We start from the raw sequence: 17,509 nt of genomic DNA, 5'->3' as shown, positions 1-17,509 counted from the left end.
CTCTCTTTCTGCCCTGAAAGTAGTCCCATATTCTCAAAGGTTTTGCTGACCACAGAGCACAAGGTCAGGCTGTCAGTTGGGAAGGGCAACATTATAAATAGTCTTTTTGACCACACTGAGGCATGGAAGAGTTGTGATCTCTATCAACGGAAGGAGGAACCCTACAGCAATGAATTTGTGGATCTTCTAAAGTATTGACTGATGACTTCTATGTCAAAATGGGTCTGTTTGAGAATGGGCCTGCAAACCTAGAAACCATCATGGTGCCAGGGAAGCCCTGTAAGTCAAACTCAAATTAGTCTGAAAAAGTGAGTAATACAAGTTTTTGTTTTTCTAAAGTAAGATTCAGAAAACTTCCCGGCGATTACAGCTATACAAAAATGGACTGGGCGTGGACCTGACGATATAGGTGCGTGGTTAGCCTTTTGCTAGAGGGCCCTGAAGAGGGAGCTCCTGTTCAGATACAGGTTAAAGGGGCTGTGTCTGAAGTCTCAGCTCTGCCAGGACAGGGCCCTGATAGTGATTACACAGTGGGGTCACTGTTTTTGAAACAGTTTCCTGCAGTTAGACCTGTGTGCCAGTCAACAAATTGGCTAGCTCCAACATTTCTAGCACATGAAGTGTCTTTATTGCATGACATTTTCCAAATGCCACTGAATAACCAAAGAGATTTTCAGGCATATCTAACACTGCCATGATGCTTTTCCCTCATCAAATTCCAGTTAAAGATTTAGTTTAAAAAGACAGCCAAGCCCAATGGCTGATCTCGTCAGTATCTAAGAACGCACTATACGCCGCGCCTGCCCAGAGAGCTAAAACTACTGGGAGCTTTGTTTTCTCCCTTCCAAAGTTTGCGTGTTTAAAAAAATACAACTTGAACATGTCAAGTGGCATTTATTTTCAAGCATGCTGAACGGAGCAGATGGGATGCGGAGGGCAACGTTTCACGATGTCTTTTTCAAGGAATAAACATTTGCTGAACTGACTGAAAGTAAAAACCAGCTGATGAATATGCTGCTCTATACTGGCACTTCAAATTCATCATCTCCACAATCTGACGTGACTCTCCTAGTGTTTCCTCAAAGAAGGTGGAATGTATCAGATCCCATGCCATCGATCACTTCCTGACCACCTCGGGTATGGTTTTCTCAGCTCACTCAGCCACAATACTGAACAGAACACAATGATTCCGAAAGCTGGGTTAAACACAAGACAACAACACCAATGATAAGACTTTTCACCTCCCTCTTCCATAATTCTGTTTTCTAAAAATACTGTTTTATATAGAAAACTGTAGTATATTATTTATTTCCTTATTACAAATTATACAAATCAGTGCAGTTTCTATTTCCACACTTTCACAATGCCATCTCTCGACGCAGTTACTATAAAGCCTTGTGTAGTCTGGAAAGTCGCGATATCCGTAATGATGTCATGATGGCCAACAGGGAGAGATTCTGGGCCCCTCCGAGGGGTGTCATCTGTAGGTCCAATCTTCTGTTTGTTTTGAATTTCCTAATCAGAGGTCCAACAGGAGGGAAAAGACAAGGCCAGAAAATCACAAGGAGGCTCTAAGAGTTGGGCTGGGTGAGGATTCTTGCTTTGGGGATAAGCTTCTTACACATCTCTATAAAACTCGGGGAAAACAGACAGGATAGCAGGTGAGGCTGCACACCACCATTACATTCAAGGTGGAGCCTATCCTAGGGATAAGCAACTTTAAAATCTCTTATGACAGAACAAAACTGTTCTTTTCCATTATCATTTCCTATTTGTTCTATACATATGGCATGTTTGTACATGGTTGTCTTCCCCCATGAGGCTGTGAGCACTTTGAAAGCAGGGACCTGTTTCTGCCATTCTTTGTATCCCGAAAGCACGGCACAGTTTGGGGCACATCGTACTCACTTAATAGATGTCTACTGACTGACTTATCCCCTCAACTCTAGGTTCTATCAGTAAAGGTTGCTGTTTGAAACTACAATCCCTTCAGGATCCAGCTTGATCCTACAATGAAGTAATAATTCAGAACCTGCTGAGGACTAGGTACTTGAGAAAGAACACATTTCACATACATTATCTGTCCTCAAGAGGGAAAGTTACAGGACAGACATAGCTGAGATTCAAAATAAACAAGTCATCCATAAACATTAAGGCAGCATCCACTCCCAAGGGTCCACAACATCACAAAAACAAGCATTAATCAGGCATAATGTTTCTTATCATGTGAAAATGGTACTTGCCTAAATCAACAACAACTACTGAAAGTAAATATATTCTTTTCCTTTGTGACTCTTTGGGGCTAATGGAATCCTCTTGATTCAGTCAAACTGCCTAGATAGGCCTAACGTCATCCCATGTATGAATGGCATAAGGCTGCAATCCATTGGATGAGGGTTAGCTTGGCTGATGCACCTGGCTAGCTGGGGTTGCCTGCACCCTTCATGTAAATGCTCCCCAAGACTGCACACAAGGTTGAAAGGATGACCTGCATCAACTTTGGGTTGGCTCAAAGTGCTCTTCCCCTGCCTAACACACACACACAATCTACCAATCCCATACTGGTCTAATTAGGACTGAAACCATGAGTGTCAGGCAGCAGTGAACTGGCCTTGCACAGGTAACAGAGCTAACAGCTTTCTGGCTTGTTACAACTGGTTCCTTCCCTTAAACCCAATAGCTCATTTGTATTCTTCCTTCTAAAGTGCTCCAAGCTATGAGGGAAGTCTAACTTTAAAATAAAGTGTTATGAAAAATGAGACATAATATCCCTATGCAGTTTGTGGAATTGATCTAATTACTCTATGGTGACATAGCTTATATAATGATTATTTTCAACCAAGGCAATTTCTAACTGCCATTCAAAACAGACAATCACTGAATGAGTGAATTTCTCTCTAAGGAATGATGGAAAAACATTTATTTGCAGCATACAGCTGAGCTTGCTTTAAAAAAAGAAAAGCCTCATAGAAATTAATTGCTGATACTTAAAAAACTGCCATGAAAGGCCACGAGGGAAGATGCAGAAAGCCCTGGATAGAAAGTCGAGAGGCTTTGGGCTCTAGGCCAACGGTGCCACAAGCTTTGTGACCTCTGGTAATCGGAGCCTCAGTGCCCCAGGTCCTGTCCAACGGGCAGAAAGGGCTGTACCAGATACTGTCCAGACTCTGCTGTGGCTCTAACCATTACCTGTGCTCTAGAAATTTAAGGACCGTGCCATCTCACAGTAACAAAAGTTGGAGAAACAAAATAACCGTGCGCAAGCCTGCCGTACCTGGACAACTTCTGTGCCTTCAATGATTTTCCTATAGTAGGAAACAGATGGCGAGCTACTACCTCCAGCAACAATATAGGACCTCTCTGGGTAAGCCAGATCCCAAAATCTGTGGGAAGAAAATTCAAACAGTGACTAACTTCTGAAGGCCCAAGACAGTAACACCGATCCTGCTTTAACCTTCTCAGTAGAAAATGGTAACTTTCCTTCTTTTTAAGAGAATTCAGATTTCATGACATTTCCTAGAAACGATAGCCTAAAATTAGTTATAAAACAAAGCATTAACAGTTTTCCTGGCAAAGCATAAACGATCTTAAGGACAAATATAAAGCCAACGTTTCTAATTTAAAAAAAACAAACAAACAAAAAACAATCTTTCGGTAGCCAAAAGTGAAGAGAGCTTCCTCCCCCAAACCAAATCCCCACCGCAAAATCCTGTCACATCTCTCTGAGTACCTTATCTTCATGTCAGAGCCCGCTGTTAAAAGGATAGGGTTTCCATCTGCAGGACTGCAATAGATGCCATGAACGCTGTGTGAGGAAGGCTGGGAAGGAACAAAAGTGGGCCCAGATGAATGTCCATGTATCTTTCCTTTACAAAATTTCAGTGAAATCACTAGTTTACATCAAATAAGATATGTGGCTTTTGAAAACAATTCTGCTGTCTTGGAAGACTTGTTTATGATCACTCGATCCCTTTCTTGTAGCAGACACCTTAAGGTGTGTGTGTCTGGCACAGAGATCTAGCTCTCTGACCCCTTTCCCACTCCAGGGTCTCAAGAACTTCTTGTCTTTCTAAAATTCTAACCAGGTGAATGGACTACTTAACTTCTCTGGCATTTTTTATATTTCATTTTCAATGTCAGTTTTGAGTATCACCACAACCAAAAGAGACTTTGAATCTACCTGACAAAAAATGAACAGTGAAAGAAAATGTATTATTCTTTAAGGATGTCAGAACAGGACTTCAGTTTCTACTAAGCAACACTAGTAAGAACTAAGCGCAAAAGAAACTCTTTATTGGTTGAAAGAAAATCAGAATTAAATGAGACAACAGAGTTCTTGTGGAGATGTCCCCAACTTTAAAAGAGACTACATACCCTAAATAATATTAGACAAAAAGGGGAGAAAAGAAACATGGTCACAAAGTGTTTTGCCTTATGAAACTTCCAAATGAAAAACAGAGCCACAGGCATGATAGAAACCAGATTCAGCAGAATGCCAGAATAGTGCTTAGAGTAGGAAAAAATGTTGGTCCTTACAGTAAAAAGTGAAGCCAAACCTGTAATTCGGAAAGAGGTGGTGCGCTGCTGGCCCAGAGAGTGAAGCGTCTATCACCAGTTTCCATGTCCCACATGGACACCTCATTGTTGCCTTGAACAGCTAAGGGAGACACAAGGCCAACAAAATTACTCTCCCTGCTTTCACGGCTTGGCCAGCTGGTCCAGTCAGTGCTGCCCTAGCGGCCTCTTTCCCCAAGACCTCCATGGAGCACTGGCCTCAAGCAGTGTTCTTAGAAGTAAAACTTAAGCTGATCTATTCTACAGAGGAGATGGAGGGAGAATGTTGGCAGCTGCCACTGAGGACAGAGGAAAGAGGCTTAAAATGGAACCCAGATGACTTACATAGAAAATATGAAGGTTCCTGGGGTCTGTTAGAGGCAGGCTAAAAGGAGGAAGAGAGAGGGAGAGGATGTGTAGGCATGGGCCCTCATGACTATGTTACTATAATATCCAGACCTTGTACACCATTAAAATAAGGGCCTCATACTACAGTTGGTGGCATGGTAGATAGAGCACTGGGCCTGAGGTGAGGAAGATCGGAGGTTCAAATCCCACTTTAGACACTTCCTAGCTGACCCTGGGCAAAGGACTTAACCTCTGTTTGCCTCAGTTTCTTCATCTGTAAAATGAAGATAATAGCACCTACCTCCAAGGGTTGTTGTAAGGATCAAATGAGATAATAACTGTAAAGTGCGTAGGACACTGCCTAGTACGCAGTAACTGTCAGCTAAATTTATTGTTACTATTATTAATATTACTGAAGTCTCATTCAGATTTTAACCTAACATGAAATACAGTCCTTTTCTATCTAGCCCATACTAGTCATCCTCTTTCCCCATCCAGCAGCATCTTTGTGTGTGTTAGGACCACAGATGCCAAGAACATGATTTCTCTCCAACAGGCTATTCTGAATTCTATTCCAATCCTCTAAAATTATTAGAAATCCCAACTACCAGTTAATCTATAAAACTCAAATAAGAATGCTCCATAAAAGTCAGCACAGTGTTCGAGGCCAACTCTAAACATGGCAACCCTTTGGGCCTGGTACTGTTAGGGGAAAAAACACATGGCAAGTCAACAAACATTTTTAATTAAGCACTTATTATGTATCTCTTCCCTTGGAGTTAATTTTATGAAAACAAGAGTCCCTCTCCTCCCCCCTTCTCCTTTTAAATCCAGGCTAAGCTTAGATGTATTCTGTGTCAAATGGGTCAGCTTTTTCTGGAATCCCTAGCACCTATGGCGGCATTCTATTCCATCACTATGCATCACTGGAAAATGAATGCCCTGGCACCCTAAAATGGAAGCCTTTTGGAAATGTACAGGAAATGCAATCACACACCCTTTTCTATTTTTCCCTCTACAGTTTCACTACGACCAAGACTACCTACCACACCATTAACCCACTGGCTATTTCTAAAAGCTCATCACTTAAATCTTTGACTATTTTTTCCTTATCTTTAGTCAAAATGGGCCAGGGAAGTTACATGCACACCACTTCCCTCTTCATTATTCTAAACCCATTCAGATCTGAGATTAGCATCTGTCTCAAGCCCACTCTGCGTATTTGCTACATGAAGAATTTTAATGGACCCAAATTGGTGATAAGCTTTTTATGGAAACAAATCCAAAAAACCTGCTGTCATGACTACAGTATTCTTATCTATGAGAATATCTCTGAGGTGTGCTGAATTCTTTCAGTTATCACTTGTCAGAAGAGCCTTGGACTCAAAAGCAAGAGAACCATGACCACAGGAACTTCTGCCCAATTCATTTCAACATTTTTTGAGGGGAGTCAGAAAAGGGTGCTCCCAACTGTGCAAGCCATGTGGGAGGTAAAAAGAGGGGTTAACCCTTGGGGAGCTGAGGATTTAACTAACATCTCTCCATTAATGATCACGTGTTTTAGTTCACTCAAGCAACCAGTTCCAAGGTCACCTAACCCCACTCACATAGTGTAAGAGGTTCTGTTAATGCTTTGGTAAAATCCAATTCACCGATCTACTAGTCTGGTAACACTATTAAAAAGGGAAATAACACTAGTCTGGCAGGACCTGTTCTTGATGTAGCTGTGTGAATGTTCCTGTTCTAAATGTTCAAATACCATCCCTTTAATAATGACTTTTGCTAGCAACTGAACTTAATTTCACTGGCTTTCAGTTTGAAGACTCGCTACCCTCTTCATGTAACTGAAAATCAGGATAAGATCCCTGAGTGTGAGAATGTACTAAAGCATAGGGATTAGAATGAAATGGAGTTCCCTCCACATTTTTAACTAATTGTACAGCATTTCCCAGGAGAGAAAGAAGGATGAACTTAGTGGGCCTTATGGAATGCTATTCTTAGGCCAGCCGATATGTCACCTAACACACAGAAATGGAATCTATGCTAAAAGCAAGGATCTGATCCATGTATAAGATAGAAAAGAAAAAACAAAAACAAAAGCTGAAGTCTGACAAATAGGATAAATTTAAAGAAATCTCTCAGCTTCAAAAACTTGGAAAACAAGCCTGTATCTTACCTGCAATTACCCATGACTGGTACAAAGGATGCATTAAGAGGCGTCTGATTCGGGCCCGCGAAGGATGACAATGACTAGAAATTGGCAACTGGAATCTCATGTCCCAACAAGCCATAGTCCCATTGCTTGTACCTTTCAACATGAGGAAAGAGTAAAATGATCATCGTCTAATGGCCACAGTGCAGCTGGGGAAAATTTTATTCAACAGGTGAAGTTTTGGCTTTCAACTACTACAATAAAAAGGCCTCTTAGCTGCTGTCCTTAAACTATTCCTTCCCTAACCTCTCCACTGTCTAAAAGCTCCTCTAGTCCACACATTACAAAAGTTACAAAGGAACTACAAAATGAAGGAAGTGGAATTTTATTCATTAGTCAGTGATTACTGCTGAAGTTCAAAACTGGCAACATTCATTCAGCCTTGCACCTACCATCCATTCTCAATCAACTGGATTATGAGTTACTCACAGTTAACTTGGGCCTCTCTCTGATATACTAGCAGGGAGATGGAGGGGTAGAAACTACTGAACAGAGTCAAGAGAAAAGTGCCTTTGTGTCTGAGCTGAGCCGGGGCCAGCCTGGGACTGCATTAAGGACTCAAATCAGTGGTTTTGGGGGGCGAGGAGGAATGCCATCCCTCGAGAACCCATGACAGGCAGTTGTTGCGGGAAGGGGAGGAAAGGGGAGGGCACTGATGCTGGTCTGTGCAGCACAGGTCCAGGCCTAACGCCTTGTAAATAAACCCTACAGGTCTGGCAGTCATCCAGGGGAGCACAATTTCCAGTGGGCCAAGGGAAAGAAGGATGGGAATGTTGAAGGAAGGGTTAGTTCTTTTCTTCTGTTACCACCAGCAAGGGAAGGAGGGAGATGTCTCAGGGCCTGCATGATGTTCTGACAAGTGCCACTGTATATTTTTATGTGACGAGACAAAGCATCAATACCATTAAGTATTCAAACACCAGGCCCTGGCTTATCCATGCAACAAGAATAGGAAAACACATGCACGCACATTCCTTAAGGACAATGTAATCTAAACTTCTGATTCTTCTATCCCAGATGAATAAAAACAACCTGTCCAGAAGGCAATAAGGAAAAGGTAAGTTAATTATGAGACTTCACAAAAGCAAGTCAGGAAATCCAGAAACACAGCAGAAGTACTGCAAGTCACAATGCTTCTAAAGAAGAGGGAAAAGAATAAGAAAGGACAGATTCTGTGGCACAGTCTCAAGAATACTCTTCAAAGCCCGGGGGGGGGGGGGGGGGGCGAGGATCTAGAAACGGGCAAAGAGCCACACAAGATCAGGGTACATGGAAGGAAATGGAGGCCACCAAAATGCAGCCTGAGAATGCCAGCAAAAATCATCACCATGACGATTATAAAGGAAACAAGTTCACTAAAGAACGAGGAGGAACAGGACGTGGAAAACAGATTCATGCTTGGGAACACTCAGATTTCACAAATTTTCAAATTTGTTTTTAATGAAAAGATAAAATGTGATGCACAATGGCTATACAAAAGGGGGGGAAAAACCAGCTACCAAGATTAAACATTTTGGAAAAATTCCCTTCTACAAAATGGCAAATCCAGCTGATACAATGCTGGTGTTAGGAGAAAGAACACTCAGCGCCGAGAGCGCAGACCACTTGCATGCACAAGGTTTGGCTGCTACTTCTGGCTCAACCACCCTGACCCCACCATTCAATCTTTCTGAGCCTTGGTTTTCTGCTCTGTAAAAGAAAGGCAGAACGCAGATGGAAGCGCACTACCTGCTCTCTTTGTCTTTTGTTGTTTCGTTTCTTCTTTCTTGTGGCTCCTCCCATTAGTTCTAATTCTTCTTTACATCACGACTAATGTGAAAATGTTTAATATGAATGTATAAGTAGAGCCTACATCAGATTGCACACCATCTTGGGACGGGGGAAAAAATTTAAAACTCAAAATCTTATGGAAGTAAACCAAAAATAAATAAATTATTTAAAAAAAATTAAAAGGACAAGTTTCCCTCTCACAGGTGGGCTCCATGGCATGCAGGGGCCACCCTGAGAAGGTACTTTTCAGATGCAAGCACCAAACAGGAGTGGAAGAAAAGAAGATGAAGGAGGGCCACAGAATGGACAAATGGGAAGAATCCACTGAAAACAAAGGCTGCCTCCCCCCAGATGCTGGTAGCTTCCCTCCAAAGGGCTCCCGGCGGGGCCACAGCTGCCCTGCTAACTGCGCACTGCTAACAAGAAAGGGCCTTCTTAGGAAGCCTTGATTCTACTCCTGATTACAGCCTGGGTTTCTCAGGTAACCTGAAAAATGTAACTTCCTCATCTGTAAAATGAATGAGTGGACTTTACCTCCCACTTTACTAAATAAACTGAGGCTTGCTGTTGTGAGCTCCCTCTTCTCTCCCTCTCATTTCAAAACCCCCAACAGAGGACTCTCCTTTGCTCTGGTCCCTAATGAAGGGCCTTTCTCCTCGTAAGGTGAATTTCTCTACTTGTTCCAAATACCTCAGGTCTCTTCAGAGAGCCTGTTCATTATCTAATGGTTCCTTTGTGGGGCCTACAAAGCCAGGTCAATAACCTCACTCATCTTAAAAACCTTCCTATAACCGTCATCTCAAGCTATCAGCCCATGAATCTTCTCCGATCCACAAGCAAACACCTAGAAGAAACCACATGCAATCATACCCTCCCTTGACTCACCTCTCACTCATTTCTCAGCCCCCTCCAACCTGACTTTGGGTCCCCACTATTTTACTGAAACTACTCTCTCCAAAGCTAACAAAGATTTTGCTGCTTCGCATTGAAGGATTTTTCTCAGTCTTCTCTGACCCTGCCAACTACTCCCTGCCTCCTCTGGTTCCCTCCCGGCTTTCATCAAAGTCGCCTGAGCACTCCTCAGTCTCCCCTGCCCCCCCCACACTATGGATGCCCCCTCAGCTCCCTCCTAGACCCTTTCACCTGCTCTATGATCTCTCCCCTGTTGATCTGATCTGCTCCCTTGGGTTCAGTTATTATCTTTAATCAGAAGTCTCCAAAATGCACACATACATCCACCCCCACCTGCCTCCCAAATTTTGGTCGTGCATTATCCGCAGGCTGGACATCTTCATCTAGATGTTCCATAGGCGATTTCACAGAAACAAAATGGGATTTACCATCTTTTCCTCTAGACCCAGCCTTCCTCCAAAGCTCCTTATTTCTAGTTATGGCACCACTATCCCTCTCCTTTATCCCCACAGCAAATCGGCCTCATCAGTTTTACATCCCCAGCTTGCTCCTACAGCCACCACAACACCCCACGTGGACTACCTTCCCGTTTCATCTTCTTACTTCCATTCTTTGCCCTCCCTAATCCTCCTCTACAAAGCCGCCATAATCGTCTCTTAAGCCCTAGGTCTGACCTTCAGTGTCTCCCAGTACTTCCAGAATAAAATACAAGCTCCTCAGTCAGGCACCACCTGAGTCCTCCTTGCCTCTGCAGACTCACTCCCTAGCACTGGCCAGTATTCCTTGGTATTCCACCCAATGACACCCCAACGCTGCCCATGCACACAACGTCTCCCCTCAGCCTCTCAGAAGCCAGCTTCTCTCCCTTAGAGGCTCGCCTCAGATGCCGTGTCTTACATTTACATCTTCCTCAATCTCCCCAGTAGCTGGAGATCTCCTGAGAATACCACATGTGCTTTCACAGCTCTATGCATGTGCTCGCTCCCCAGTAAGACACAGGGCCCGAGAGGACATATCCCCTGTACTTAGCACAGTGCAATAGGACCAACGCTTAACGGCTGTGGAAGTGAAACGAGCTGAATGTCTGAACTTTGTTGCACAGCGCTAACATCCTACAGATGTAAGATCCTTGTCTTTGCTCCCCACTAACTTTCTGATCTTAGTGCAGGATAAGTCTGTTTGTCCCCTTCCAATTTACCTCATAAAGAGGGAAAAAGGGTCAGATCTCAAACCAAAATCAAGAAATCTGTAAGACAATCAAACTCCTTAGAGAGAGAAGCGATGCAGATGATCCCTAGTACTGTTGCTATTAATGTTCACCAACGTGGATATTCCCCCTCCCCCAGGCTAGGTCCCAGCTCATCCAAATCCTGACATCCTGTGCAATTCCTGCCCATTGGCTGCTGTAAATCCTCCACGAAAGGTCTCCCCACTGCCCTGGACCTTCCTTGAAGTCTGATAAGTCATCATGAATGTTAATAACAACTATCTTTTTACATAACACCTTAAATCTTGAGGTCCTATATTCCCTAAGACCTCTACCCCAGTCGTCTAATTTCAGATACAGTCATCTTTCCACTTGAATATGCTCCCTCTCATTAACAACATTACTTGAGGAATTTATCTAGTTAAACAGTAAAATAATTTTATGGCCCAAATTCATTAATTATAAAAATAAATTCAAATTTTTCAAAAAGAAGTTCTATAAAAGTAATCCAATTTAAATCTAACTAAAATCTTTTGGTAATTGTCTAATGGCTGATTTTTTTTTTTTTGGCTTTTTGGTGAGGCAATCAGGGTTAAGAGACTTGCCCAGGGTCACACGGATAGTAAGTGTCAAGTGTCTGAGGCCAGATTTGAACTCAGGTCCTCCTGACTCCAAGGCCAGAGCTCTATCCACTGCGCCACCCTGCTGCCCCTAATGGCCGATTTTCTAAGATGTGGAATACACTGGACCCCAACTACTGCTGCTCTTTCTACCCACCGCCTAATTTCTGACCTTTCCTCTTTTTATTAGCAATACTATTAGTTAAAAAGCTAAAAAACAGAGAGAAACTAATTTGTTAATAACATGACTTTCAAAAGAACTAATAAAAAGATCTAGCAAGTGAAGCAAGGTTGAAAGTAATGGATTAAATTAAGTTTGGAGATTAATTCCAAGTATTAATTATTCATGTAACTGCCTACTTCTAGTACCAAAGATAAGTAAGTCAAAGGCTACAGGAGGCAATGAATAAATATTTATTTACTTTACTACTCCAATGAAAATAAAACAGAAAGCTGAAATTCAGCTTACCGATACACAGCCAGCACTGGTGGATGTCCACAGCAAATGAGGTAATGAGACCCGACTTCAAATCATGCTTCAATGTCCAGGCATTGCTCGAAGACCTGAGGTCCCAACCAACCAAGGAGCCATTCACTGTGGCATAGGCCAGAACTAACTGGGCCCCTGAGTTGAAGTGATGCATATCTACAACACATCCATCCTCCTTCTGGTCTAAAAACCTAGTGAAACAAAATAACAGGGGGTGACTTTTCTCGCTTCTTTGTGAGTTTCTACCATCAGTTTCCATTTGCAGATGAAGGAGGATGCTTTCTGCTGTCTGTCAGAAGATGAAAGTGATGTCATGCAACGTGGATCCTACTGGCCAAGTCTCATTTATTTAACTCTGTTGCCTAAAACCAGCCATTCCCCCTTGCTTACCTTACAGTATTTACTCTATAAATTGCTTCGAGATCTTTCATAAAAGGGCGGAGTATAAATCTCAAACAGAAAAATTCTATAGCAACCATTAAAAAATCATCCCATCATCCATTCTGGTTTTATATCAAGAGCTAGAAAGCTGACAACATTTTGGGGGGTTTTCACTGATAAAGAACAATCCCTTTTACTTCACTAAGATAAGGAAGTGATCTGAACACTGGACTAACTCTGAGTCTCTGATTCACTGCCCCCCAAGCCTAGAAAGTTTTCTCTTAGGTCTCAGTCTGCTGAAATGGCAGCAGTGACTCAGACACCATTTCCTCCATGAGGCACCGCTTTACCCCCAGCTCCCTCCCTTAATACCTCTTGTATCATTCTATTTAGATCTCTCCTAGGCATTGGCATTATTATAAGTTGCATTTGTGTTTTATGTCTTAACTCCACTACTAAATTTTAAGACTGTCTGTTCCGTCTTCTGTGTCCGTAGGGCCTCAGACGGTACCCTGAACCTTGACAGTTCTTCTCCATCCAATATCCCTCTTCAGACATCTGAACTTTAAGCTTTGGGAGGGTGGCACATTTTAGGAAGGAAATGAACAAATCAGAGCACATCCAAAGGAGAATCAGGACAATGGGGAAATAAGAGACCTTGCCAAGTGGTTCTGGCTAAAACAAGTAGAGATGGTTAGCCTGGGGGAAAAAAAGACTGAAGGGACATGATGGCCTTGTTCAAGGGTGAAAAGGGCCGTCAAGTACAAGAGACAGGACACTTACTTGAGCCCAGATTATTCCCAAAGGGCAGAAAGGGTCATGGGTGAAAGTTACAAAGAAAAGATTTCAGTTCAATTTCAGGAAAAACTTGCCCACAATTACATCTGTCTCCAGGAGAAGGGATATTCAGAATAGCGGTAGGAAGGCCCCCTACCTTTCCCCATCTCCTGTCCCTGGTGAATGTGGCAAAGGTTATTCCTGGACAGGTAGAATTTGTATGAAATGTCCCTTCCTGTAAGGGTCCTTCTGACTTGTGAAATTTTGTGATGACCATACCAATGACAGCATCGATGTTCAGACTGAATACCAGCTGATAAATAACTTTTGTTTAAGGACAAAAGCCTCTTCATCTAATATAAGCCAAAGGAGGTGGAAGGAGTGTAACACCAGAATTACCGTATAACCATTCTTAAAATAAAACAGAAATTGAGAAGAAAAAAAGGATACCTGCTTTGAAGGGGATGTATTTTGGGAGATTTGGGTAACTTAGAAGCTTCAATCCCAAGGAGCTGCACAGCACCATTATCAGAGGCAATGGCCAGGTAGTGGGATCCTTGGCAAAACGTGAGGGTCTTCACACGTCCTCCAATACGCGTGTACGTTAGAATTGATCTATAATGACAATTATTATTATAATTACAAAGTCATGGAGCTCTGGTTAAGAACCTCAGCTCAAAGGCATATCTTGGAAATAAATATTCTATTTTATTAAAAATAAGGTTATAAATTTCCCTCAGCCTTACTTTTACTAAGCTCTTCTTACTTACATCAGACATAAGACACCATGCACCAGGAGCTTCTCCATCTTTTCCCCATCCTGCCACCTTTAGGTACTCGTATCATCTCACCTGTCACCTTGCCGCTGAATGTGTGCCCTTTCCTTGGTTTTCCAGCTCTTGAACCATAATAAAATCAATACTGCCAGTGCTGCTGGAAAGGGTAGGTCATCTGCCCTGGGCCTGCTCACCCACTCACCATGCCTATCAATTTCCAAACCAAAACAAGCCCCCCACCCAGGGGTACTGCTCCTTGTCTCATACTGTTAGAAGCTTCCTGTGGCCAGGATCTCCTTTACTTTTGTGTGTCCCCAAAACTGAGCACGATGCTGGGCACAGAGTAAACAATTTCTAAACACTTCTTCCACTTTTCTATTCATTCTCTATCCATTCCTTTAGTCAACAATCATTTATTTCTTCACTGCAAAGCACAGGGTTTAATTCTGGGAATGCTAACAAAAATAACTGAGGCACATACCCAGTTCTCGTGGGGCTTAAAAATTTGCTTTTACACAATAATAATAATCACTAATATTTAGAAAGCACTTACTGTGTGCCAGGCACCATGTTAAGCATTTTAGAATTACCATCTCATTGGATCCTTGCACAACCCTGGAAGATAGTTGCTGTCATTATCCACATATTGTAGATGAGGAAACTGAGGCAAACAGAGGTTATGTGACTTGCTCAGGGTCACCCAGCTAGTAAGTGACTGAGGTTGGATTTGAACTTGGTTTCTTCCTGACTCCAGACCCAGAGCACTATACACTGCAACCACCTAGCTGCCCCCTAATCCACAGAGCAGACGAGGATATAAGAGCATACCATTAGAATACAGAAGTGGTTCTGGCCACTTAAGTCACTTTACTACATACTGGGACGCTGGATGAAATGCTCACTGCTGCTGTGTGAAGTGTTCGAACCAGCTCTGCTCGAATCTTTGCGCCATCAGCAGAAAAGGAGCCCCTCTCATGCGTCACTCCTTCAGTCGTTCTCTCTGCCTAGAGCCTTTCATTTCTTTCCCTCCACTGGCTCCTTCACTCTGTCTTCATGTGATGAGATGGGGAGAGAGGTTGTTTCCCAACTTCACATCTCATCACACTTACACAGTCACAGATTCAGAGCCAGAAGGAACATTTCTCTTTGACCTCCTTCTCTTCCGGCCTCCCATTCTTCCTCCATACCCTAAATGGTTCCAAAGGCTCAGGCTTTCACCCTTTAATCCTGCCTCTCCACACTGGTCTTTCTCAGAGAACTAATCTGTCCTACATCTTCAGTCAATCTGTTATGGTGCCGCCGAAGGCAAAAAGGGACATGCACACCAGTAGTTAGGGAAAGGAGGGAGGGAGGAGGTGGACGATACAGATCCTCGCTGAAGGTGGAGGTGAGACTTGAGCTTAAAAAGCAAACAAAGTCTTGAGACAAGCAGGTGAGGCATTCACAGACAAGGGGATATGCCAAAGATTAGGAATCTAAGCTGCAACGTGTAGTAACACTTGGGCCAAACTCAAGCCACTTCCCAGGAGTTGAGGTCTATTATGGAGGCTTGTTGGCCTCTACAGCCAGTGCCAACGTCTTTCGTGGCCCTTCCTGGGCCTGCGCACATTAGCACACAGACCCGAGGGCTCTCACGCTGTATGTATCTGACACCACAACTTACATCTCAGCCCATGACTTGTGTCCAAAGCTTTTCCAAGAGTATCATTTCCACTTAGATGACCTTCGAGGCTTCAAACTCTATATACCTAAAACCAAACACGACATCCTTCTCTCAGATCTGGCTCGTCCTTTCAATTTCCCTAGCTTTGTTTCGTCCTTCTTCCCCGTCCCTTACACCCTGGCAACACCATCAGCCATGAATTCCTGCTGATTTGTCCTCAAAACGTTCGCCTCCATTCCTTTCTTTCCCAACTCCCTGCTAATAGCCAGGCCCAGGCCCTAACCCAGTCATGCCTGGACTGAGTCTCCTGCTTCTAGTCCCTACTGTCCCCAAACATCTGGCCACTAATTATAGATTACTCTTTCTTCCATCGGTCACTAACATGCTCAAAAAATAAAAGAATCTCCACTGACTAGAAGACAGAAATCCAAAATCCTTAATCTGGCATTCCACGACTTTCACAATCTAGAAGAAACCAACTTTTCCAACCTTCATCTCCCTCATTCCCAACAGGAATCTCCTGTTCTGGCCACACTGGTCAACTCTCCGTTTCTGCTGTGCTTCCGTGTCTCCACTCATGCCATTCTTTGATCCCTGACTACTCCCCCCTCCCTCTGAACCTCACATCCAGCCTTCCCGTGCACCTAATGGCTGCAATGATCTCTGACTCCTCTTGACTCTACAATTAGTCTGATTTATTCAGTTAGTAAAAAAAAAACAAAATGACGTACCAGTCTTGTGCTGATATTTAATTAGAATTAAAATGTCTAAAGGTAAGAGACTATGCCTTGCATTTCTCTGTAACCGACCGATCATCACAGAGTACTGGGAGATAGGTTCATTTTAATGAATTATAACAAGCCAAGTGAATCAAGAAGTGCCCAGGAAAGGCTGGATACCACTTGTTGTGGGAGCAGCTCCTGCTCATGTGGACCGGGTGACCCAGAGACGCTCAGGCTTTGCATCTGAAGAAGCAGCATCGTTGTTTTTGCCCCAGACCCTGTAACTGGACAATGACCAGGAGATATACTCTTTCAGAGCTTCTCAGTGGCTTCCCCACTTTGATGGAGAACATCCTTTCAGACTTCTGATTCTGTGCTTTGAATGTTCTTTCACATGTAACCTTTCTTTCTGATGCTCCTGACACCTTTCCCCAGGCTCTAAGATCACCTCCCACCTGCCCTGGGTAAATCCTGCTTGCCCATAATTACCTGCAGAACGTCTCCCCTACTCAATGTGAAGCTCCTTGAGGGCAGGAGCCCCTCTGCCTTTCTCAGTATCCCTCTCACTGAGCACAGGGCCTGGCACAAAGCAGGCACCTGATTGGATCCATCAGGACTCCTTTACTTTTCTCAGTCACATTTACCAAACATTCTTTCCTCTGCTCCCAGTGTAATGTTGTCTAATGGTCTTCCTTAAGTTGGGATCACTTCTTTTCTGCAACCTAACAAGTCATTCCTTTAAGTCCCTCACATCCAAAACATGGGCAGCTTCAGAGCCCTGAGCATTCATCCTATTCTTCTTATCCTTTGATGTGCTAAGCAGTCGAGGCTTCCCAGCTCCTCAAAGATGGATCCGTCACAAGAACGCCACACTCAGCAAACACTAACTTTTGAGTAGCTAACAGGAGAAATCCCAATTTCTCCACATAGAAACATAATTCTATTTATTTGGGAAAATAATGCTTTCTATACAAGTATAGCTGTGGAAATGTCAACAAGATCAGATATAAAATAACAGATCTACATTAGAGAAATGTGCAGAAATAAAAGCAATGTTAAAAATAAAAGCTCAAATTT

General features: G+C 43.1%; 1 protein-coding gene across 4 annotated transcripts in view; it reads right to left on the bottom strand.

The window, feature by feature from the left end:
• Positions 1-877: 877 nt before the first annotated feature.
• The window catches only part of PIK3R4 (phosphoinositide-3-kinase regulatory subunit 4), a 68,031-nt gene continuing 51,399 nt past the window's right edge, over positions 878-17,509 (bottom strand). For 3 of the 4 annotated variants that reach the window (XM_027872303.1, XM_027872301.1, XM_027872302.1), the window contains 7 exons: positions 13,722-13,886; positions 12,093-12,304; positions 7,079-7,210; positions 4,557-4,657; positions 3,731-3,819; positions 3,275-3,383; positions 878-1,515 (listed from right to left, as the gene is read on the bottom strand). In XM_027872303.1, the coding sequence (XP_027728104.1) occupies positions 1,345-1,515; positions 3,275-3,383; positions 3,731-3,819; positions 4,557-4,657; positions 7,079-7,210; positions 12,093-12,304; positions 13,722-13,886 (979 nt within the window). In that variant the 3' untranslated portion in view covers positions 878-1,344. The remainder of the gene's footprint in view (positions 1,516-3,274; positions 3,384-3,730; positions 3,820-4,556; positions 4,658-7,078; positions 7,211-12,092; positions 12,305-13,721; positions 13,887-17,509) is intronic. The other variant, XM_027872304.1, reaches the window with a different exon arrangement.

Source organism: Vombatus ursinus, unplaced genomic scaffold (assembly GCF_900497805.2).
Source record: "Vombatus ursinus unplaced genomic scaffold, bare-nosed wombat genome assembly UNPS02014799.1, whole genome shotgun sequence".
NCBI classification, from domain to species: Eukaryota; Metazoa; Chordata; class Mammalia; order Diprotodontia; family Vombatidae; genus Vombatus; species Vombatus ursinus.
Note: the sequence above shows the minus strand (reverse complement) of the source record. Positions and strands in the feature narration are given on the sequence as shown.